At 36.5% G+C, this 26,511-nt stretch overlaps 1 protein-coding gene across 3 annotated transcripts in view; it reads left to right on the top strand.

Annotated features, from left to right (window-relative positions):
• Positions 1 to 26,511, top strand: part of ATG4C (autophagy related 4C cysteine peptidase) — a 157,650-nt gene that overhangs the window by 5,990 nt on the left and 125,149 nt on the right. For 2 of the 3 annotated variants that reach the window (XM_049617061.1, XM_049617058.1), the window contains exons 2-3: positions 18,808 to 18,864; positions 19,412 to 19,550. In XM_049617061.1, coding sequence (XP_049473018.1) covers positions 19,475 to 19,550 — 76 coding nt within the window. In that variant the 5' untranslated portion in view covers positions 18,808 to 18,864; positions 19,412 to 19,474. The remainder of the gene's footprint in view (positions 1 to 18,807; positions 18,865 to 19,411; positions 19,551 to 26,511) is intronic. The other variant, XM_049617059.1, reaches the window with a different exon arrangement.

The raw sequence follows: 26,511 nt of genomic DNA, 5'->3' as shown, positions 1-26,511 counted from the left end.
CAAATCTGATTAGTCCCTTCAAGCCAGTTCCTATGGCCTTTGCATATGTCCATGTTGGTATTTGGGCATATTCTTAATTTTTTGTACAAAAGATGTTCCAGGCTCACCTTGTATATTCCTTGCTTAAGACCTGGAGTTAGCCATTTTGCAATGGAGTCCTGGTTCAATTTATTGGAAAACAGTACTCAGAAACCAAGATTTGGGCATTGAATATACTCACTGCTACTGGAGTATCACTGCTTTTAGGCTCTTTAAATAAATGGACACACATGCGCGCGCGCGCACACACACACACACACACATTTTTTAAAAGAAATCATGAATTTATAGGATGCTTTCAATTCGGATTCAGAACCACAGAGTTTATCTTCACCTTCTGTCAGTTCATATTTGTATCTCCCTTTTCCTACAGGGAGAATTCCGATTCAAAACTGTATTAATATATTTACCCATCTATCCTATAAAACATTTAAGTTAGTTTTGGAATTACTATACTGATACTCTCCAACAACAGATTTACCACTTAAAGATTTCTTTGCCATTTTATGTCCTTAGACTATATTCCACTAAAGATGTATAGTCAAATTATATGTTCCAAGTCATTTGAATTTTTTTTCTGTGATTATGTTTTCAATTAAAAATATAAAGATCTTACTAAACTAATTTTTTGTAGACTCTGTAAGTTATCTAGTAAAATGACTAAAGTAGCCATAATAATTTAAAACTTCAGCAATAATATATAGTTATAGGGAACTCCAGAATAGTTATATCAGGTAGAAAATATGCAGTTTTTATCTTTGTAAGGCTGTAAACTTGTAGCTCTATTTTCAAATTGATACACTATTGTTTAAAATTAGGAATGATGAGAAAATGACATCAAACAATTCCATTTATAAGCCAAAACAATTGTGTTTGTGAACATTTTAAACAATGCTCTTCTTTTGAGTGATGATACAATTCAAGCATTAATCTTTAACAATAGACATAATTGTTGAGGGTACTTTAGCACATTCCTAAGGAATATGGCTAGTGTTATCCTCATTTATACCCAGAATAGTAAGATTTATGTTATTTGTGTGTCCTTGGTCTTTGTATTTGAAGAGTCCCAGTTGTGACTGTGTGTGATTTTTTTCATATGTGAATATTCTCATTGGAAAGGGGGAAAATATTTCTCTGAATAATTATAACATTTTATATTTCTACTGTGAGACATACCATGTTCTGTCTTGAGTTCTGGTTAGTTATAAACATCTTTCATATTAGAATGTAAGTTTAATGGGGTCAGGAACTGGGTTTCATGGCTCATTGTATCTCCCATAGTTCCTTATGAAAGTAACCAAATACTTGATGAATGAATTAATGTGATATTTTGTGTTTAAGTGAGGTATAATTATTAGTCTCAATAATATGGATGCACCTTTTTGTAGTAGAAGTAAACTAGTGGAATGGGACTTGGAAAAGGTCTTATCCATATTTACATGTTAAACCTCAAAATCACTGTCTGAAATTGAATTTCCCATCTTCCCCTTTAGCCTTCTCCTATTGGGTTAACTGTTTCTGTTAATGGCATTATTATCCTCCTAGACATCAGACCTGAAATCTCAGAGTCACTTTAGTGTTTCCTGTATGTACGTATATAAACATTCATATATTTGTATGATGTTGGTAGTTCTACCATGTCACCTTGTTGCTTATATCTCATTTCTTATCCCCTTACCAGTATTCTGACTGAGACCCTCATTAACACTCATATAGCAGTCTTCTGACTAATTGAAGAAATTGAGAATATTTAATGTGGAAAAGAGATGATGCAGCTGGGAGGTGGGTGGGAGGGTATGGGAGGTCTTTATATGATGGGTTATCAAATGTAAGACAGATTAGTTTCAGAAGGCCCAACCAGGATCAGTTGGTAGAAATTAAAAGGATACAGACTTTTGGTTCCATATGTCTTTCAGACAAGTGAAGTTGTTTAAAATGAGCTGGAATGGGGCGCCTGGGTGGCTCAGTGGGTTAAGTGTCTGCCTTCACCTCAGGTCATGATCTCATGGCTCATTAGTTCGAGCCCCATGTCGGGCTCTGTGCTGACAGTCCAGAGCCTGGAGCCTGCTTCAGATTCTGTCTCCCTCTGTCTCTGCCCCTCCCTGGCTCGTGCACACACTCTCTCTCTCTCTCTCTCTCAAATATAAACAAACATTAAAAGAATTTATAAAATGAGCTGGAATAATATAGTTATATGGATACTCTAGAATAATTATGTTAGTAAAGAAAAATAGTTTAAAACACTATCAGGCTTGGGGCGCCTGGGTGGCTCAGTCGGTTAAGCGTCCGACTTCAGCTCAGGTCACGATCTCGCGGTCCGTGAGTTCAAGCCCCACGTTGGGCTCTGGGCTGATGGCTCAGAGCCTGGAGCCTGCTTCCGATTCTGTGTCTCCCTCTCTCTCTGCCCCTCCCCCGTTCATGCTCTGTCTCTCTCTGTCTCAAAAATAAAAGTAAAACGTTAAAACACTATCAGGCTTTTAAATTTATAGCTCAGTACTTAAAGCTCATTAAGTACTGAGCGCCCTGTTTTGGAGGTGTTCCCTAGAAGCTGGGTGAATGCACTTGGCTAGGATGTTGTAAAGGAGATCTCACTGCTATATAGGTGGTTGAATATGATTAATGATTAGTGAGTGAGTTTGAACCAGACAGCAGGTTAGATTCCGGTGGGTGGGAGTGTTTTATTTTGTTTTTTTAATTTTTGAAATTCACACATTTTCTTTCATTGTACACTGTAGGTTAGGAGAGATTACTGATAGATTGGAGTGCATTATGTGGGAAAAAATGGTTAAGAACTGTTATTAATATTACTACTCTCTGGTTACTAGATACTTGGTAAATTCCCTTTGAATCCTGAGATTCTGAAATCCTTCCATACTTGTAGAGGTTAGGTTAATTTTGTCAATTAAATGATTTGACCCTGTATGTTGCTTCTTATATGCAGACTACATATTTAACCGCTTGCAAAGTTGTATTTTGAAGTATGGAGGCTCCAACCATTCATAGTTACCCCAGACTTACAGACCCCAGAGGTTATGTGATATTATTAAAATTTATTTATCAAATTATAGTAAATATTTTATGCTTCTTAGAGATAAGATCAAGATGAAGTAAGTATTATATGATCTTAGAGATAAGATCAAGAAGATCCAAGGAATACTTAAGGCAGGCCAAGTATCATTAATACTTCTTACTATAATTTTCAAGTAAATGAGGTCATTTAAACTCCTTATATCCTGTTTAGATTGTTATGATGACGACTTTACAGTCTGAACATGTACTGCACAAATGGAGGCTTTTGCCTGTAGGAACTTGATAGCAAGGCCACATTTGAGGGTAAATGAATGCTCAGTACTTAGTGTCTTCTTTGTAATTTCTACTAGATTTAAGAGAAGAATGCATAAGTAGTACCTTTTATTTGCGTTATCATTGTAAAGTAGCTGTGCATTCATGTAGTGTTTTTACCAGGAGGGTGTGATCCTGAGGAGTCGAAAGAATGTTTGTAAGATGTATCCTTAAGGCAAAACTATCTTATTAAAAATGGTTTTTTTTTTTTTTTTTTTTTTTTACTATTTTTGAGAGAGAAAGGGAGAGAGCACGAGCCTGTGAGCAGGGAAAGGGCAGAGTGAGAGGGTGACAGAGGATCTAAAATGGGCTCTGTGCTGACAGCAGAGAGCTTAATGCAGAGCTCGAACTCATGACCTGAGCTGAAGTCAGATGCTCAGTTGACTGAGCCACCCAGGTGCCCCTTTTATCCTTCTTTAAATTTTTTTTTTTTTAACGTTTATTTATTTTTGAGACAGAGAGAGACAGAGCATGAACGGGGGAGGGTCAGAGAGAGAGGGAGACACAGAATCCGAAACAGGCTCCAGGCTCTGCACGGTCAGCACAGAGCCCGATGTGGGGCTCGAACTCACGGACAGCGAGATCATGACCTGAGCCGAAGTCGGCCGCCCAACCGACTGAGCCACCCAGGCGCCCCTCATCCTTCTTTTAAAAGCCAGTTTCTTAATATGTGAGTCCTGCCCTTATTATATATCTGTTCCTTTTCTCAGTCTTTTTTATCCTTATCTTACTATCATCTACTTTGCCTAACCCTTAGCTCTGAAAGGGGACAATCCAAATAAATATTACCAGTGTTCGCCCTTTCTTCATATTGGTGACTTTTTAAAAGAAATAAACATGCTAGGTTTACAAACAACATTGTTAGACTACCAAGTTCAGTGTAGGAAGATAGAAGATTGGCAAATATAGGAAAAGAGAGAATAGAAATGGATACAGTAATTGATGTTTCTGCAAAGAACTGAGATGGAGGGCAATAAGAGAGCAGAGATGACAGACCAACATATTGAGAGACATTCAAGGTCAGACAAGGGATTAATAATTTGTTACTAAAAGTGCAAGCAGGTAGAAAAGGTTACAGTAGATGAAAACTTAGAATGGACCTCACAGTTCATTTTATTTGATGGTATAGCTAAAAGCACATAAAAATTCTAAATCAATATCTATATTTCATTTTGCTGCAGAATACCGTTTGGGGAAGATGCCCAAGCATACGCAAATCCAGTAAATCTGCAGTGTTTTTGTCGGTTGTACTATGTGACTGAGATATATTCTGTAGAATCAGTTCCTGAAGTTCTGTCAGGAGCTTTTACTTGGCTTTAAATTCTCAGTGGATAAAATATTCTGTCTACTGCCATATGAGAGAGGCTGATTACCTTCATCTGCCCTTCAAGGGCATTGATTTGAGTACCCTTTACATTTATCAGTTTATAATTTATCGACTGTCTTAATGCATGGTTATGGTTAGAAAAGTGACTCTCTAAAAATGACATCTGGGTCTCAATCGATGATTTTCATATCAAGGGTTGTAGCTCTGCTTTCCAAAAGAACTCTGCTTAGTCTTCACTCTGCTTTTCACATAATTAACAGTAAAGTTTAGGAATAAACCTCATCTGATAGCTTTATGTTTACTAAGATAAAATAAAATAGAATTTTCTCTTCTTCACTGCTATTTTTTAATTAAAATGGATTTGTCAGAATGTAAGTAATGAACAGAAATATGGGAATGATGGATGGTAAGATTTATTGTATGCATTAATAAAGTCTACTTGAAAAAAGTTACTTATTTCTCTAAACTTCAAGAAATACGTATAAATCCCTTCTTCAAAGTGGAAATTGGGAACAGTGTCATTTTGATGGTTTTCCAGACTGAGGCTCTGACAGCACTACATAAAATAAACAAGAATTTTGGCATATTGTTTTGATCACTGCAGCAGTGAAACCAGGTATTTTAGATAACAAAAGAGATTGAAATATAATAGGTAATGAGTAAATCATCACTTTATACCTGATAGAATGAATTTTAATTCATTTTTAATTTTTTTTAAAAATTAGGAAAGTTTTTGGAAAGGGAATTTGTGGGTGAGGATAGTTTAGAATTTTGCAATGAGACTGCTGTCAAAGTTCATTGTGGTTTTATTTATTTATTTTTTTGCTCAGTTTAGTTAAACTAAAAGTACTGTTTGTCTTGCCTTTCCTTGGCTTATCTCACACAGGTGTAAAAAAGACATTTTAATAGACTGAATGGACTCAGTTATTAATTTATTCCTTTTCCTCTTTCCAAATCTCACTATTATTTTAAAGAGAAACAAAAATTATGAATTAACTGGGGATTTCCTCTAATTCATTTTATTCAGCCAAAACTGCCATAGGGAATTATATTGAGGAAGTTAAGTTTTCTACATGACTAAATAGCTGAGTGTGATGTCTTTAAGAACAGGAAAAATAAAATTGTTTATCTTAAAAAGGAAAAAGCACTCTGTCAGCATTTTATCTTTCTTACAGTCTGCTTAGGAATTTTGTAATAGAATGTCTTTCTTCTCTGTAGACTTCTTAGTCAAGCAATTTCAGGCACATTTGTAATGTTCTGTATTCAATTTTTAATGGGAGCATTTTTTGAATATTTTGTTAATTTAAAATGGGTTCAATATAAACAGTTTGAATAATAAAGTACAAAAAATTAAGAAAATATGACATTTCATGTCTTAGAGAGTTCTACATTTAGTGTGGACTTCTAGACATTGTTTTTCCATATTTTGTGGTGTGTGCAATTCTATATACATATATAATACGCATATAGATGTGTAAATTGTATTTATACTATTCTCTCTTCCTTTACCTTACTCTATATAAATTTAGTAAACTTTAACTTTTTAGGTTCATAGCAAAATTGAGCAGAGTTCTTACATTACCTCCTGTCCCACAAAACACAGAACCACAACCCTCCCACCCCCAACCAACATCCTGCACCAGAGTGGTACGTTTATTACAGTCAAACCTACAGTCACATATCATTATCACTCCAGGTCCATAGTTTATATATTAGGGTTCACTTTTAGTGTACATTGTGTGGGTTTGGATAAATGTATAATAACATGTATCTACAACTGTAGTATTCTAGAGAATAGTTTCTAAAAATCTAAAAACAGTTGCCTAAAAATCCTCTGTGTTCTGCCTATTCATCTTTACGCCTACAGCCCCAATCCCTCACAAACACATATATTTTTACTGCTTCTGTAGTTTTTAAAACATTTTTAAAAAATATTTATTTTGAGAGTGTGTAAGAGAGAGGGCATGAGAGTGAGGGAAGGGCAGAGAGAGAGAGACAGAGAGAGAGAGAGAGAGAGAGAGAGAGAGAGAGAGAGAGAATCCCAAGCAGGCTCCACACTCAGCATGGAGCCCAATGTGGTGGGACTCCATCTCATGATCTGGGAGATCAAGACCTGAGCCAATATCAAGAGTTAGATGCTAAACCAACGGAGCCACCCAGGTGCCCCTACTGTTTCTGTAGTTCTGCTTTTTCCGGAATGTACAGTTTGACATACAGTGGCCTCTTAAGATTGGCTTCTTTCACTTAGTAATATACATTTAGTTTTCTTTCATATCTTTTTATGGCTTCATAGCTCATTTAGGTGCCTGGGTAACATTCTTTTGTCTGAATGTATTATAGTTTATCTGTTCACATACTGAAGGACATCTTGGTTGCTTCCAAGTTCCAATAAAACTGCTATAAACATTTGTGTGCAGGTTTTTGTGTGGATTGTTTTCATTTCATTTTGGGTAAATACCAAAGAGCACCATTGCTAAATCATATGCTAAGAGTATGTTTAGTTTTGTAAGAAGCTGCCAAACTGTCTTCCAAAGTAGCTGTAACATTTTGCATACCCATCAGCAATGAATGAGAGTACATATTGCTTGACATCCTTGCCAGCATTTGGTGTTATCAGTGTTTTGGATTTTGGCCATTTTAATAGGTATGTAGTGGTATCTCATTGTTTTAATTTGATTTCCTGGATAGCGTATGTGGAGAATATATTCATATGCTTATTTTCCATCTTTGGTGAGGTGAATCTGTTTAGGTCTTTGGACCATTTTAAAATTAGGTTGTTCATTTTCTTATTGAGTTTTAAACATCTTTGTATATTTTAAATAGCACACCTTTATCAGATGTGTGTTTTCCAAATATTTTCTCCCAGTCTGTGGCTTGTCTTTTCATTTTCTTGACATTGTCTTTCATAGAGAAGTTTTAAATAAAAAAAATTAATATTTATTTTTGAGAGAGAGAGAGACAGAGAGAGACAGAGAGAGAGAGGGAGACACAGAATCCAAAGCAGGCTCCAAGCTCTGAGCTGTCAGGACACAGCCTGATGTGGGGCTTGAACTCACAAACCACAAGGTCATGACCTGAGTGGAAGTCAGATGCTTAACTGACTGACCCACCCAGGTGCCCTGAGAAGTTTTTAATTTTAATGAAGTCCAGTTTACCAGTTATTTTTTTTAAGGGTTTGTGCCTTTGGTGCTATGTCTAAAAAGTCATTGCCATACTGAAGGTCATTTAGGTATTCTTCCATGTCATCTTCTAGGATTTTTATAGTTTTGTGTTTCACATTTAGGTCTACAGTCCATTTTGAGTTAATTTTTGTAGAAGGTGTATGGTCTTGTCCAGCTCCTTTTTTTTTTTTTTTTTTTTTTGCATGTGTATGTCCAGTTGTTCCAGCACCATTTATTGAAAAGACTGTCTTTGCTCCATTGTATTGCCTTTACTCCTTTGTCAAAGACCAGTTGACTGTATTTATGTTGGTCTATTTGTGGGCTCTCTATTCTGTTCCATTGATCTATTTGTCTATTCTTTTGCCAGTACCAATAATGTCTTTGTCCGATTTTGGTATTAGGGTAATGCTGACCTCATAGAATGAATTAGGAAGTATTTTCTCTGCTTCTACTGGGAGAGAGTGTAGAGAATTGGTACAAATATTTGGTAGAATTCAACAGTGAGGGGCGCCTGGGTGGCGCAGTCGGTTAAGCGTCCGACTTCAGCCAGGTCAGGATCTCACGGTCCGTGAGTTCGAGCCCCGCGTCAGGTTCTGGGCTGATGGCTCGGAGCCTGGAGCCTGTTTCCGATTCTGTGTCTCCCTCTCTCTCTGCCCCTCCCCCGTTCATGCTCTGTCTCTCTCTGTCTCAAAAATAAAATAAAAAACGTTGAAAAAAAAATTAAAAAAAAAAAAAAGAATTCAACAGTGAAACCATCTGAGCCTGATTTTTTTTTTTTTTTGGAAGGTTATTAATTGTTGATTCATATTTTTCTAATGGATATAGACCTATGTAAATTGTCTACTTGTGTGAATTTTGGCAAACTGTCTTTAAAGGAATTGCTTCATTTCATCTAGGTTATCATATTTGTGAGCATAGAACTGTTCATAATATTCCTTTATTGTCCTTTTAATGGCCATGGGATCTGTGGTGATGTCCCCTGTTTCATTTCTGATGTTAGTAATTTGTGTGTTTTCTCTCTCTCTCTCTCTCTCTCTCTCTGTTTTTTTTTCTTAGTTAGCCTGGCTGTAGGCTTGTAGATTTTATTGATCTTTTCAAAGAATCAGCTTTGGTTTTGTTGCTTTTCTCTACTGATTTCTTTCTTTCTGCCTTAATTTTTATTATTTCTTTTTTTTAATGCTTACTTTAGACTTAATATGCTCTTCTTTTTCTGATTTCCTAAGGTGGAGGCTTAGGTTATTGATTTTAGATCTTTCTTCTTTTCTAATATAGGCATTCCCAATGCTATTAATTTCCTGTAAATTTTAAGGGAATTTTGCGGCATATCACAAATTTTAAGTTGTATTCTCATTTTCATTTAGTTAAAAACATTTCTTAATTTCTCTTGATGTTTCTTATTTGGCCTTGTGTTATTTAGAAGTGTTTTGTTTAATCTCCAAGTATTTGGAGATTTTGCAGCCAACTTTCTGTTACTGATTTCTAGTTTAACTCCATTGTGGTGAGAACAAATGTATGATTTCTATTCTTTTAAATTTGTTAGGAGGTGTTTTATGGCCCAGAATCTGGTCATTCTTGGTGAATATTCCATGTGAACTTAAGAATAATGTGTAATCTATTTTTGTTGGGTGAAGTAGTCTGTCAATTATGTCCAGTTGATTAATGGTCTATTTACTTACTTGTTTTTAAAATGTTTATATATTTTTGAGAGAGAGAGAGAGAGAAAGAGAGCAAGCGGAGGTGAGGCAGAGAGAGGGGGGAACAGAGGATCCGAAGTGGGCTCCATGCTGACAGCATAGAGCCCGATGTGGGGCTCAAACTTGTGAACCGTGAGATCATGACCTGAGCCAAAGTCTGAGGCTTAACTGACTGAGCCACTCAGGTGCCACTCATGGTGCTATTTAATTCAACACTGTCTTTACTGATTTTCTGCCTGCTGGACCTGTATTTCTGTTAGAGGGATGTTAAAGTCTGTAACCATAATAGAGGATTCATCTGTTTCTTCTTACAATTTTATCAGTTTTGCCTCACATATTTTGATGCTCCCTGAATATCTTTTTATCATAATAAATATAGATCTATATCATAATATGCATATACCATAATTTAGTCATCAGCAGATATTTGTGTCTATTAGCACACCAGTGTGCTAGCTATAAGGATATAGTAGTGAAAAAGACACATTCTCTGCCCTCATGGACTTTATTATTTGAGAAATAATTATGTAAAATGCTTGTTTCTTCAGACTCACCAATTTAATCTCTTATGATGATGAAAAAAATATGAAATTCCTTTAATGTGCATTACTTAGATTTAGTAAGTTTGAAAATATTTTTCTGTGTTTATTGGCCTTTTTCTTTGGAATGCCTGGATTTTGGGGGGGGGTGTGTTTTTTCCCCTTATTGATTTATAGGAGCTCTTTGTATATTAGAAACATACATAGAACATTTTTCTATGTAATAGATATTGAAGTTTTTCCTAATTGATGAATTGTAATTTAACCTAGTTAAAGTTCTTTTTCTTCTTCCTATATTGAAATTTTCATTTTTATGTGATTACAGTTTCCTTTCTGATTCCTAGTTTTGTATACCAGGCTTAGAAAATCTGTTTCTTCAAGATTGTTTAAAAAATTTTAATTAACACTTCTCTGGCGTATGAGCACATGTGCCAAGTGTGTGCATTTGTGTTCAATTCTTTAACTTGTCTAGAATTCATAATCTGTGAGGTAGCTTTATTAAACCAGCTAGCTTATTACTCTAGCACTGTTTAGCAAATTAGCCATTTTTTTCAATGATGTGAAATATTTCCTATGTTAGGTACTAAATTCTTATATATGCTTGGATTTATTTCTTTTCTCCCTATTATGTTTTATTCAGTGTCATCCTTTGCTAATAATAATAAATTCAAGTTTTACTAAACTTTAATTACTCTAGTTTTTTTAAATGTTTGTTTATTTTTGAGAGAGAGAGAGAGAGAGATCGTGCACAAGCGGGGGAGGGACAGAGAAAGAGAGGGAGACACAGACTCCGAAGCAGGCTCCAAGCTCTGAGCTGTCAACACAGAGCCTGATGTGGGGCTCGAACACACAAACTGTGAGATTATGCTTGAGCTGAAGTCAGATGCTTAACTGAATGAGCCACCCAGGTGCCCAAATTACTTTAGTTTTGTAATGTGTTTTAATAGTCAGTAAGGCAAATCCTCTCCTTATTTGGAATTTTTGGTTATTCCCTTTTTTAAAAATTTTAAAATCTTTTTATTTAGAAGTAACTTTAAACTTAGAGAAAATATGCAAGAATAATAATAGTACATAAAACACAACTAAAATCCTTTACCCAGATTAATCTTTTATATATATATACACACACATACATATATATACATACATACATACATATGAAATTATTTTTCAGAACCATTTGAGAATAAGTTGTATTCATTGTGACCATTTATGTCTAAATATTTTATTGTAGACTTCATAACAATATTACTGTCATCTAGTTAGATCTGTCAATCTAATACCTTTTATAATTTTATTCCTTTTCTCAGAAGCAGGTATTACATTTAGCTTTTGTGTTTCTTTCATCTCTGTTGATGTGGAAAGATTCCAAGCCTTTCTTTGTCTCACACGACACTGACATTTTTGAAGAATATAATTCTCCCTCCCCTTTTGAAATACATGGTTCCTCATCTGGGGTTAGAGTGATGTTTCCCCATGCTAGATTCAGATTTTGCATTCTAGGCTGGACTTCTGTATTTGATGTACTCTTCTCAGGACTCCCTTCTGAAGGCAAAGAAAAGCCATCTGTTCCACGTTGGCAAAGCAATTGTTTAATAGACATTTTTACTGAAGTATAATATACATACAGAAAAGTGCACAGGGGTGCCTGGGTGGTTTAGTCGGTTAAGCATCCAACTCTTGATTTTGGCTCAGGTCATGATCTCATGGTTGTGAGTTTGAGCCCATGTCAGGCTCTGTGCTGTCAGTGTGGAGCTTGCTTGGGATTCTCTCTCTGCCTCTCTGCCCTTCCCTTGCTCACGCTCTCCCTCTCTTTCTGTCTCTCTCTCAAAGTAAATAAACTTTTAAGAAAGTTAGAAAAATACACAAATAATAAATAATAAATGGATAGCTCTGTTATCACAAAGTGATCATACCTGTAATTTCACCATAAAGATTTTAATAGAGCATTAGCACCCCAAAGCTTACCCTTGTGTCTCCTCTTGGTCACTCCTTCCTCTTTCCCCTTTTCTGAAGGTAATCTCGAATCTGACTTCTAATATCATAGATTAGTTATGCCTATTTTTGAACTTTTAGAAAGGGATTCATATGTGTGTGTGTGTGTGTGTGTGTGTGTGTGTGTGTGTGTTGTTTGGCTTCTTTAGCTCAGTATTATGTTTGCAAGATTTATTCACATTGTTGATATAGTTGTAGCTCATTCTTTCTCAATGCTATATAACATTCCATGTAAAAAATGTACCTTTGGGGCGTGGCTCAGTTGGTTAAGTGTCAGTTTAGGTCATGATCTCATGGTTCATAAGTTCAAACCCTGCATTGGGGCTCTTTGCTGTCAGCACAGAGCCTGCTTTGGATCCTATGTCTCCCTCTCTCTCTGTCCCTCCCCTGCTCATGCGACTCTGTCTTTTGAGAGTATTTTTGAGAGTATTTTTTACATACTGAAAAAAATATATACCACAATACATCCATTTCACAGTTGATGGACGTTTGAGTTGTAGTTTGGAGCTATTAAGAATAGTACTGCTATTAACTAACTAGAATTTAAATAGAAATTTGAAAAAAAAAGAATACTGTTATGAACAGGTTTACACATACGCTTTATTGAATACATGTATGCATTTCTGTTTGGTATATTCCTAGAAGTGCAGTTTCTGGGTCAGAGGCTATGAGTATGTTCAGCTTTAATAGATATTGCCAAACATTTTTGCAAAGTGGTTTCATTAATTTTTAACCACACCAGTAGTGTATGAGTTCCTTATACATCTCTCTTAACACTTGTAGTTTACTGACTTTTTAAGATTTAGCCAATCTGGTGTGTTTGTAACACAATCTCATTCTGTTTTCAATACATGTTTTCCTTTTTAAAGACCTTTCTTAGGCATATTGACCATTTGGTCATCCACTTATAAAATCATAAGTGTCATCCATTTATAAATAGAAAGTTCCTGTTCAAGTCTTTTGTGTATTATTCTACTCATTTTGTTATTGACTTACAGGAGGTCTTTGAATATTCCATTTTTACTAATTGAAATATTGACATATATAGTTTCAGGTTGTACAACATTGATTTAATACTTTGGAAAATAATCACCACCATAAGGCTAGTTGTCTGTCACCATACAAAGTTACAAATTTGTTTTTCTTATGATGAGAACTTTTAAGATTTACTCTTAGCAACTTTCAAGTATACAATACCAAATTATTGACTATAGCCACGAATGCTGTTCATTATATCCCCATTGGATATTTATTTTGTAACTGGAAGTTTATAACTCTTAATCCCCCTCACTCATTTTGCTTACACCCACACCTCCTACTCTTTGGCAACTACTGTTTTCTCTATGAGTTTTGTTTTGTTTGTTTGTTTGTTTAGATTCCACATGTAAGTGCAATCATACTGATTGCGTATTTCTCTAACTTATTTCACTTTGCAAAATACCCACAAGGTCCATCGATGTTGTTGCAAATGGCAAGATTTTCCTTTTTTATGGTTGAATAGTATTCCAGTGTGTGTGTGTGTGTGTGTGTGTGTGTGTGACTTCTTTATCCATTCATCCATTGATGGACACTTACGTTGCTTTTGTATCTTGGCTATTCTAAATAATTCTGCAGCGAGCATACAGGTGTATATATCTTCAGTTAGTATTTTAGTTTTCCTTGGATACTCAGAAATGGAATTGTTGAATTATATGGTATTTCTTTTTTTTTAATGTTTTGGTGAACCCGTATACTGTTTTCCAAAGTGGCTGAACCAGTTTACATTCCCACCAGCAATGCACAAGGGTCCCTTTTCTCCATGTACTCACCAACACTTGCTATTTCTTGTCTTTTTGATAATAGCCATTTTGACAGGAATGAGGTGATATCTCATTGTGGTTTTGATTTGCATTTTTTTGATGATGAGTGATGTTCATGTGCTTGTTAGCCATCTGTGTGTCTTCTTTGGAAAAATGTCCATTCCGATCCTTTACACGTTTTTAATCCAATTGTTTGATATTTTGTTATTAAGTTGTATGAGTTTTTAATATATTTTTGATATATACCCTTTATTGGATATATGATTTGCAAATATTTTCTCCCATTCAGTAGGTTGTCTTTTTTTTTTTTTTTTTTTAACGTTTATTTATTTTTGAGACAGAGAGAGACAGAGCATGAACGGGGGAGGGTCACAGAGAGAGGGAGACACAGAATCCGAAACAGGCTCCAGGCTCTGAGCTGTCAGCACAGAGCCCGATGCGGGGCTCGAACCCATGGACCGTGAGATCATGACCTGAGCCGAAGTCGGACGCTTAACCAACCGAGCCACCCAGGAGCCCCTAGGTTGTCTTTTTAAAAACAATTTTTTTAATGTCTATTTATTTTTAAGACAGACAGGGACAGAGTATCATCGGGGAAGGGCAGAGAGAGAGGGAGACACAGAACCCGAACCAGGCTCCAGGCTCTGAGTTGTCAGCACAGAGCACAACGTGGGGCTTAAACCTGCAAACCATGAGATATCATGACCTGAGCCAAAGTCGGATGCTTAACTGACTGAGCCACCCAGGCGCCCCCATTCAGTAGGTTGTCTTAACATTTTGGTTGATGGTTTCCTTCACTGTACAAAAGCTTTATAGTTTGATGTAGTCCCAGTTGTTTGTTTTTGTTTTTGTTGTCTTTGCCTTTGGAGTCAGATCTGGTTATTCCCTTTTTATAGCATTTTGATTTATACTACTTTCCAATATGGTTCAAGGGATCATCTTCCAAAATCTTCTCTGCTCTAAAGTTAGTATTCTTAGAAACATCCATTTAATTTTTTTTATGGATATAAAGTGGGTTTCTGTCTTTATAGAAGATTGGAATTCAATTTTAGTTACATGAAAGTAACTACCATTGACTCTTGAACAACACAGGTTTGAAAGGCATAGGTCCACTTATACATGTATTTTTTTTTTTTTTGGTAAATACAGTACAGTATTATAAATTTATTTTCTCTTTGATTTTTTATTAGCATTTTTTCTAGCTTTATGTAAGAATATAGTATATAGTACATGTGACATACAAAGTGTGTATTAATTCAACTGTTTATGTTATTGGTAAGGCTTTTGGTTGACAGTAGGCTATTAGTAGTTACATTTTGGGGGAGTAAAAAATTATACATGGATTTCTACTAAACAGGGGTCAGCACCCAGCCCCTGCATTGTATATTGTTCAAGGGTCATCTGTATACCAAATTATTAAACCAGCAACAGCTTAACGAGTTTGACCTTATAATAATAACTTAATTATTCTCATCTACCCTCTGTATGGTGACAATAAAAGTATTCTTATAGGATAAGTCAAGAATATGTTCCAAAAATGTTTCAAATGTTTCACATTTGGGGGTATAGTTATTCTGAGTGAATAATCTATAGTAGCAGGAATTTTGAGGAAAAATAATAAAAGAACAACTTCACAATTTATTCTGCTCTAAGTTCCTTTAGGTTTGAAAATTTCTCATTAATTTCTGAATCTGTCACAGCATCTTACCTTGGCTATTTATTTATTACTAATTTATTTAGGAGTGATTATCTAAGATACAGACTTACCTCATACAAAATGTCTCACTTTGTCTTCATGTTCCCCCCACCCACTTTAAGGCATTAATTTTACATTCTTGCCAAAGACTATCCAGGGTATCCCTGGTAACCAGTGTTGTGAACTATTTGAACCAAAGTCTTCCCCATGGTCTACTTTCTTTCTGACTTAGAAAGAAAATACATGTATGTACGTTATCTTATTTTAAACATTTGAATTTAGAAGATTCATGGTTGGTGGCTTTTTAACAATAAAAATTTTAAATTCTAAAAATTACATATGTTCTTTGTATAAGATTTGAAAAGGTGGACAATAGTGGCATAAAAATAACCACATAGAGGAGTGCTTGGGTGGCTCAGTTGGTTAAGTGTCTCTTTTATTTTTGTTTTTTGTTTTTTTTTTTGAGAGAGAGGGAGGGAGAGAGTGCAAGGGAGTGAGAGGCAGAGAGAGAAAGAATCCCACAAGGGACAGAGAGAGAGAGACGGGGGGAGGGAGAGAGAGATAGGGGCACCTGGGTGGCTCAGTCAGTTAAGCGTCCAGCTTTGGCTCAGGTCATGATCTCACAGCTAATGAGTTTGAGCTCTGCATCGGGCTCTGTGCTGACAGCTCAGAGACTGGAGCCTGCTTCAGATTCTGTGTCTCCCTCTCTCTCTGCCCCACTCCCACTCACGCTGTGTCTCTTTCTCCTTCAAAAATAAACAAACATTAAAAAAATTTTAAAAAAGAGGGAGAGAGAGAAGCAGGGCTCATCTGAATAGGGACTGTTTTTACCCAAAGCAGGGCTTGTGTTCACCTGAAGTGGGGCATGAGCTCACCCTAAGTGGGACTCGAACTCATGAACCTTGAGATCATGACTTGAGCCAAAGTCAGATGCTTAATGACTGAACCACCCAGGCACCCTAAGTGTCTGACCCTTCATTTTGGCTCAGGTCATGGTCTCAGGGTTTGGAGCCTTCTCTCTCTGCCCCTCCTCCACTCTAAATAAATAAATAAATAAATAAATAACCATCCACACACAATTTTACATCCAGAGAAACTTGTCCATTTTTTAAATTAATTATTTATTTTTAATTTTTTTTTTTAACGTTTATTTATTTTTGAGACAGAGAGAGACAGAGCATGAACGGGGGAGGGTCAGAGAGAGAGGGAGACACAGAATCTGAAACAGGCTCCAGGCTCTGAGCTGTCAGCACAGAGCCCGACGCGGGGCTCGAACTCACGGACCGCAAGATCGTGACCTGAGCCGAAGTTGGACGCTTAACCGACTGAGCCACCCAGGCGCCCCAAAACTTGTCAATTTTTGATGTGCTTCTTTCTAACTCTTCCCCTGTCCCTTCCCCAGCCAGTACCGTATGATGCATAAAGTTTTAGATTCTGCAGTGTTTCTCCATTTTCACAAACTTTCTGAAGACATTTTTAATGGATATGAATTCCATCATGTGGATGCACATTTTATAAACCTTTCTTCTTGCTTTTCCAAGTTTTGTTAAATTATGCAATTTTCTGAAGGAAAAATTTTCTTTCCTTTTCTATATTCTAGTTGTTAGTGAAAAAAATGTTCAATTGACAGAGGTTTACAGCTTGTAGAAGTGCTACTAGTGGTATACCTATGTTTATTAATTTATCAGTACACTGATTCATTTAATAAACATTTTGAGAACCAGTCACATGCCAGGCAGAGCTTACGGATACTCAGAAAGTTGACCATCTAGTGGAAGAGGTAAGAAGTAATAACAATTCAGTATGATGAGTCCTGTGATAGAGGAAGACATAGGATCCTGTAGGAGCTAAGAGCAGGGACCCGTCTAATTTGAGATACGGAAGTGGGGAGAAATCTTACAAGTCTTATAAGAGGAGGTGAAACTTAAGCTGGGTCTTAGGGACTCAAGATAATAAGGTAGTCAAAAAGTGAGAGTGAGCAGGAAGACATTCTAGGTGAAGGGAACAGCACATGAAAGGTGTGAAGTATCAGCATGTCCAATAGAAAGCTTTCATATTAATATTAAAAATGGCTTCAGTATATGGTACATGTGAAGGAATGGCAAGAGAGGAAGCTAAGAAAGAGGGCAGACATAATTTCTTGAAGGGCCTTAAATATCATTCTCAAGGCTGAGAGTGTAAACATAATCATGGCAAAGTCCTTGAGGAACGTGTTTGTAGCTCTACTTTTCATTGATACATCAGCAATGCTCAAATTAATAGCTCTCACTCTCTAAGCTCCTGATCTATATATCCAGCTGCCTAGTTGGTCTCTCTAGAATATAGTTAGAATGTAAGCTCCATGAGAGGAAATATTTCACTGCTTTAGTCCTAAGCTGTATCTGCATTGCCTTGAACAGTGCCTGGCAATAATTTATTGAATAATTAAATAAATGTTTGATAGAGAATCATGTATCTCTCAGAGGCATCTCAAACTACATATAAATCAAATTTGTGATCTTCCTCCTCTAACCAGATCCTTTCTAATGTTCCCTATTTCAATGATTATCACCATTTATTTAGTTTCACAAGCCAGGAACATGGGTATATCTGTTGGCATATCTGTTTTTCTTGCCTTCTATATTCATTTAATTGCCAAGACATTGAAGTTTTGACATATTTCCTTATATGTCTGTTTCCCTCTCTCTTCACTGTTCCAGCCCAGGCTATTATCATCTCTTTCCTAGTCCTGTACAATCCTAGGAAACTCTAATCCTGTACTCTTGTCCCTTTTCAGTCTATTCTTCATGCTGGTCTTAGAATCAAGCCCATAGAATCAGATTCTGATATTCCTGTTTGAAACCAGTTTTTCTTTGGATGAAGAACAACATTCTTAACATGGTCTACAAGGCCCTGTGTGCTCTAGCCCATGTCAAACCTTTGGCTACATCTCAAGTGCTTTTTCTGGAATATCCATGTCTAGTCACATTGGCTTTTAAAAATTTTCCAATGGACCATGCTTTCTCCTGACTCCACTGTATAATGAGTAGCTTTTAGTACATGTTATAAAATGGAACATCTACTGTTAGAGAAATAAATGTATCAATACTTTTGAGGAGATATTTATTACCCTAAAAGAGCACTGTTCTGTGCAGCATTGTTTTCTTGAAAAGTAAACCTGTGAATTTTTGTAAATAAGCACAAGCATGTTAAAGTATAATTTGTTCCTTTTTCAGATTATATCACACATCTCACCTTTCCCTCAAGTCAGTTATAAAGCAAGTACTTACAAGGTACATTTATTCTTATTTTAAAGTAAGAAAACATTTTCCGTTGTAAATTTAAGCTATTGTTTTAAATGCTGCAGTATTGAGATAGGAAGGAAATGTAGGAAATGCCTTAAAAAACAAAAGAAAACAATTCGGTTTTATATGAAAGTAGTGACTTAATCAGAATGGTGACTTAAAGCCTCCATTCTGAAGATAGCTGTCATTTCTTATAAGATTTAAAACCACCTTCTCTATAATAAATAAAACAAGTTGAATAGTCTCACAAGCACCAAAGCTGAGTTGTTTTACTAAGCTAATTTATTGTTCTTAATTGTGAGCACCTGGAGGAAATTATTGTTTGGTTTTGTATAATAATTTTTATTGTATATTTGATATTAAATGTTTCTGTAATTAAAATATTTATAGAATATATTGTATTCTGTTATGGAAAACAAGAAACTGGTTTGCTCATTCGTAGTTCAAGTTGTAAATCAGTTAAATAACTTTAGCAGGTATTGCACCATATGATATATATTCATTACTGATATTTCTTTAATTTTTTTTCTTTTAGTCAAAAGATTAAACTTTACAGAAGAATGCAATCAAGTGATGGCTTTTTCTTTAGAATTTGAATATGGAGGCTACAGGAACAGATGAAGTTGACAAGCTAAAAACTAAATTTATATCTGCTTGGAACAACATGAAATATAGTAAGTGTCATGATTTAAAAATTATATAAATCCAAAGAAATATTTGAAGATGTATATCATCTGCCTTATAAAGTCATTGAAAATTGGTTGAGGTTCTCTTGAATGAAATATTTCTGTAAGGAATGTAAATAAGAATATATTCTGAAGAACGAGCCAAATATCATCATAAACATTGCCTAGAAACTTAGGCATGCTGTGTGGTCCTTTTTCCTTTAAACATTCAGAAGCAAAAAGAATTTATTTAGGTGATGATAATACCTCAGGTTTTCCGACTCAGTTTTAGGTAACTGTATGTATAAACTAGGAAGCAAGCAAAATAGACCTTTGAACACACCAAGCAGATATGTTCACACACCATTACCTATGAATTTCTCTCAGACCCTTATGTTTAACCTTGGGTTTGCGAACAAAGCCATTAAGATCCGTATAGTGATTTTAAAGCCCACCTTGGACTAGAAACAATTTGGAGAAGAAGAAGCTTTCAAAAATGGGGAAATACTCAGCAGAACCAGCTTCAACCAGGAAGAAGTTCAGATGCATAAAATACGAATGATAACATTTAAAAACTCCCTTTATAATGCAGATTCAGGTAGGGGAGCCAAGATGGCAGAACAGCATGAAAGTTTTTTGTGTATCTTGCCTCCATGAAATACAACCAGATCAACACTAAACCATCCTGCACACCTAGAAAACTGATCTGAGGATTAACACAATAATCTGCACAACCTGAACCACAGAATTCAGCGGGTACACAGCGCGGAGAGGTGAACTGGGGGAGAGAGAAGCCGCGGAGGGCAGGGAGCCACTTTTGCTTGGGGAGAGAGGATGGAGCCGGTGGGGGGGGGTGGGAGCGGAAAAGCACCACTCCCCAAAAGCAGCTGGAAAGTGAAAATTGGAAACAGCTGCAGGGACTAAACTAAAAAGGGAGAAATGAGAAAGGAGAAAGGGGAGGGTTTAAATTCCATTAAGACTGTAAACGGGGAGCGCAGAGTCTGAAACTCCACAGCTCAATACCTGGTGGTGCTCTGGTGGGAAGGGCGAATCCCCAGGAGCAGAGTGGGGTCCAGAAGGTTCTCAGGCCACACTGGGAGTAGTGGTTCCATTGCTAGAAGGACATTTGGTGGCGGGTGTGAGGCCACCTGGTCCCAGCAGACCCCAGAGAACAGCCACATTTGCTGGTGCTGGAACAAGGTCATTAAGGGTGAAGCCTGGTGCCAGATGTATTGTGATTTTCCATAATCTCTGAAATGCTGCTGCTACACTATCTCACGAACTTTTTCTGGGGCGGGCTGGCACCTGGCTGCAGTCTCTGGGCATCGGCAGCAGCACCATCCCGTGAACATTCCTGGGCGCAGCTGGCACCCGACCATTGCTCGGTGAGACCCTCCGCAGAGGGGTGGAACAGGTTAAAGCTGCAGTCCCTCAGAATTAAGGGGCCAGGGAAAACAGCCGCATCTGAGACAAAATTCGGGAGAGAGGTACTACCTGGGGCTTGGCCATGGACTGTATAAAAGCGGGGAGTGGACAAAAGCTGAAGACAAAGGAGGGGTGTATGATTGTTGATAAGGGAGAACAGTTCCCATACTAGAGACTGGGTTGCTGCATGACGCCATTTTCACTGCTCCCATGCATGCACATATGCACCTGCGAACGCCACAACAATCCACCCCAGTAGGCTAGCAATGCCATCTAGTAGAGAACAGAGCTGTTACACTAAGCCCCGCCCAACTGGGCCAACCTTGCTCTTCAAGAACACAAGTCTCACTGCCTGCTTAGTTTATGGAAATAAACTTCTAGGGGAAAATGAAGTAATTTCAGTCGTATTTCAGTCTGTTAGCAGGTCCAACTATTCAATTTTCTTTTTTTAAACAATTTTTTTCTTCTCTTTTTCACTTCTTTTTCTTGAATACAGAAAGAAAAAAAATCTTTTATTTTCAATTTTTATTAAAAATATTTTTCTTTAAAATTTTTCCTATATTTTTTACTTTTGTGTAAATTTTTTCAAATTCTATTTTACTTCCATCATTTTATTTTAGTCTACTTCAGTGTATTCACTTTTTCAAATTTTCAAACGATTTTTTTTTCTTTTTTTCTCTTTTTGGTTTCTTTTCTTTTTCTTGAATACAGAAAGAAAAAATTCATTTTTATTTTTAATTTTTATTACAAATGTTTTTCTTTAATTTTTCTACTATATTCTTTACTTTTGTGTAAATTTTTTCAAATTCTATTTTACTTCCATCATTTCATTTTACTCTACTTCAGTGTACCCAGTTTTTACAATTTTCAAACAATTTCCTTTTTTTTCTCCCCCCCCCTTTTTTCTCTAATCTATGAAGCCACTTTCAACACCCAGACCAAAACACACCTAGGATCTAGCATCATTTATTCGATTTTTTTGGTGTCTTTTTAATTTTAATATTTTTTAATTTTAATTTTTTTTATTTTAATTTTTTCTACCTCATTAATTCCTTTTCTCCCTTCAAAATGATGAAACGAAGGAATTCACCCCAAAAGAAAGAGCAGGAAGAAACGGCAGCCAGGGACTTAACCAACACAGATACAAGCGAGATGTCTGAACCAGAATTTAGAATCACAATAATAAGAATACTAGCTGGAGTCGAAAATAGATTAGAATCCCTTTCTGCAGAGATAAAAGAAGTAAAAACTAGTCAGGATTAAATAAAAAATGCTATAACTTAGCTGCAATCACGAATGGATGCCACGGCAGCAAGGATGGATGAGGCAGAACAGAGAATCAGTGATAGAGAGGACAAACTTACGGAGAATAATGAAGCAGAAAAAAAGAGAGAGATTAAGGCAAAAGAGCACGATTTAAGAATTAGAGAAATCAGTGACTCATTAAAAAGGAACAACATCAGAATCATAGGGGTCAGAAGAGGAAGAGAGAGAAATAGGGGTAGAAGGGTTATGTGAGCAAATCATAGCGGAAAACTTTCTTAACCTGGGGAAAGACACAGACATCAAAATCCAGGAAGTGCAGAAAACTCCCATTAGATTCAACAAAAACCGACCATCAACAAGGAATATCATAGCCAAATTCACAGAATACTCAGGCAAGGAGAGAATCATGAAAGTAGCAAGGGGAAAAAAAGTCCTTAACTTACAAGGGAAGACAGATCAGGTTTGCAGCAGACCTATCCACAGAAACTTGGCAGGCCAGAAAGGAGTGGCAGGATATATTCAATGTGCTGAATCAGAAAAATATGCAGCCAAGAATTCTTTATCCAGCAAGGCTGTCATTCAAAATAGAAGGAGAGATTAAAAAGTTTCCCAGACAAACAAAAATTAAAGGAGTTTGTGACCACTAAACCAGCCCTGCAAGAAATTTTAAGGGGGACTCTCTGAGGGGAGAAAAGATGAAAATATAAATAAATACCAAAAGCAAGAAAGATTAGAAAGGACCAGAGAACACCACCAGAAACTCCAACTCTACAAGCAACATAATGGCAATAAATTCGTATCTTTCAGTACTCATTCTAAACGTCAATGGACTCAATGCTCCAATCAAAAGACATAGGGTAACAGAATGAATAAGAAAAGAAGACCCATCTATATGCTGTTTAAGAGACCCACTTTAGACCTAAAGACACCTTCAGATTGAAAGTAAGGGGATGGAGAACCATCTATCATGCTAATAGTCAACAAAAGAAAGCTGGAGTAGCCATACTTATATCAGACAGTCTAGGCTTTAAAATAAAGACTGTATCAAGAGATGCAGAAGGGCATTATATCATAATTAAGGGGTCTATCCACCAAGAAGACCTAACAATTGTAAATATTTATGTGCCAAATGTGGGAGCACCCAAATATATAAATCAATGAATCACAAACATAAAGAAACTCATTGATAGTAATACCACACCCTACTCACAGCAGTGGACAGATCATCTAATCAAAAAATCAAGGAAACAGTGGCTTTGAATGACACACTGGACCAGAAGGACTTAACAGATATATTCAGAACATTTCATCCTAAAGCAGCAGAATATACATTCTTCTCCAGTGCAAATGGAATGTTCTCCAGAATAGACCACATACTGGGACACAAATCAGCCCTCAGCAAGTATAAAAAAATCGAGATCATACACTGCATATTTTCAGAACACAACGCTATGAAACTCGAAAGAAAAAATTTGGAAAGGTAACAAATACTTGGAGACTGAAGAACATCCTACTAAAGAATGAATGGGCTAACCAAGAAGTTAAAGAGGAAGTTAAAAAGTATATGGAAGCCAATGAAAATGATAACACCACAACCCAAAAACTCTGGACCACATCTAAGGCAGTCATAAGAGGAAAGTATATAGCAATCCAGGCCTTCCTAAAGAGGGAAGAAAGATCTCAGATACACAACCTAACCGTAGGCCTTAAAGAGCTGGAAAAGAACAGCAAATAAAACCCCAAAGCAGCAGAAGACTAATGCTATTGAAACCAAAAAAAAAAAAAAAAAAGAGTAGAACAGATCAATGAAACCAGAAGATGGTTCTTTGAAAGAATTAACAAAATTGATAAACCACTAGCCAGTTTGATCAAAAAGAAAAAGGAAAGGACCCAAATAAATAAAATCAAGAATGAAAGAGGAGAGATCACAACCAACACAGCAGAAATAAAAACAATAATAAAAAATATTATGAGCAATTATATGCCAATAAAATGGGCAATCTGGAAGAAATGGACACATTCCTAGGAACATATACACTACCAAAACTGAAACAGGAAGAAATAGAAAATTTGAACAGACCCATAACCAGTAAGGAAGTTGAATTAGTAATCAAAAATCTGCCAAAAAACAAGAGTCCAGGGTCAGAGGGCTTTCCAGGGGCATTCTACCAAACATTTAAGAGTTAACACCTATTCTCTTGAAGTTGTTCCAAAAAATAGAAATGGAAGGAAAACTTCCAAACTCTTTCTATGAAGCCAGCATTACCTTGATTCCAAAACCAGACAGAGACCCCACTAAAAAGGAGAACTGTACCAATTTCCCTGATGAACATAGATGCAAAAATCCTCAACAAGATATTAGCCAACTGGATCCAACAATACATTAAAACAATTATTCACCATGAGCAAGTGGGATTTATACCTGGGATGCAGGGCTGGCTCAATATCCACAATAAATTAATGTGATTCATCACATCAATAAAAGAAAGGACAAGAACCATATGATCCTCTCAATAGATGCAGAGAAGGCATTTGACAAAATACAGCATCCTTTCTTGATAAAAACCCTCAAGAAAGTAGGGATAGAAGGATCATACCTCAAGATCATAAAAGCCATATATGAATGACCCAACGCTAATATCATCCTCAATGGGGAAAAACTGAGAGCTTTCCCCCTGAGGTCAGAAACAAGACAGGGATGTTCACTCTTGCCACTGTCACTCAACATAGTATTGGAAGTCTTAGCCTCTGCAATCAGACAACACAAAGAAATAAAAGGCATCCAAATCGACCGGGAGGAGGTCAAACTTTCACTCTTCACAGATGACATGATACTCTATATGGAAAACCCTAAAGATTCCACCAAAAAACTGCTAGAATTGATTCATGATTTCAGCAAAGTTGCAGGATATAAAATCAATGCACAGAAATCAGTTGCATTCCTATACACCAACAATGAAGCGACAGAAAGAGAAATCAAGGAATTGATCCCATTTACAATTGCACAAAAACCCATAAAGTACCTAGGAATAAATCTAACCAAAGAGGTGAAAAATCTATACACTGAAAACTATAGAAAGCTTATGAAAGAAATTGAAGAAGACACAAAAAAATGGAAAAAGATTCCATGCTCCTGGATAGGAAGAACAAATATTGTTGAAATGTCGATACTACCCAAAGCAGTCTACGTATTCAATGCAATCCCTATCAAAATAACACCAGCAGTCTTCACAGAGCTAGAACAAACTGTCCTAAAATTTGTATGGAACCAGAAAAGACCCCGAATAGCCAAACCGATCTTGAAAAAGAAAACCAAAGCAGGAAGCATCACAATCTGGACTTCAAGCTATACTACAAAGCTGTAATCATCAAGACAGTATGGTACTGGCAGAAGAACAGACACTTAGATCAATGGAACAGAATAGAGAACCCAGAAATGGACCTACAAACGTATGGCCAACTAATCTTTGACAAAGCAGGAAAGAATATCCAATGGAATAAAGACAGTCTCCTCAGCAAGTGGTGCTGGGAAAACTGGACAGCAACATACAGAAGAATGAACCTGGACCACTTTCTTACACCATACATAAACTCAAAATGGATGAAAGACCTAAACGTAAGACAGGAAGCCATCAAAATCTTCGAGGAGAAAGCAGGCAAAACCTTTTTGATCTTGGCCTCAGCAACTTCTTACTCAACACGTCTCCGGAGGCTAGGGAAACAAAAGCAAAAATGAACTACTGGGACTTCATCAAAATAAACAGCTTCTGCACAGTGAAGGAAACAATCAGCAAAACTAAAAGGCAACCAACAGAATGGGAGAAGATATTTGCAAATGACATATCAGATAAAGGATTAATATCCAAAATCTATAAAGAACTTATCAAACTCAACACCCAAAAAACAAATAATCCAGTGAAGAAATGGGCAAAACACATGAATAGACACTTCTCCAAAGAAGACATCCAGATGGCCAACCGACACGTGAAAAAATGCTCAACATCACTCCTCATCAGGGAAATACAAATCCAAATCACAATGAGATACCACCTTACACCTGTCAGAATGGCTAACGTTGCAACAACAGATGTTGGCAAGGATGCGGAGAAAGAGGATCTCTTTTGCATTGTTGGTGGGAATGCAAGCTGGTGCACCCATTCTGAAAAACAATATGGAGGTTCCTCAAAAAGCTAAAAATAGAACTACCCTATGACCCAGCAATTGTACTGCTAGGTATTTATCCAAGGGATATAGGTGTGCTATTTCTTTTTTTTTTTTT

Source organism: Panthera uncia (genome assembly GCF_023721935.1).
Source record: "Panthera uncia isolate 11264 chromosome C1 unlocalized genomic scaffold, Puncia_PCG_1.0 HiC_scaffold_4, whole genome shotgun sequence".
NCBI classification, from domain to species: domain Eukaryota; kingdom Metazoa; phylum Chordata; class Mammalia; order Carnivora; family Felidae; genus Panthera; species Panthera uncia.
Note: the sequence above shows the minus strand (reverse complement) of the source record. Positions and strands in the feature narration are given on the sequence as shown.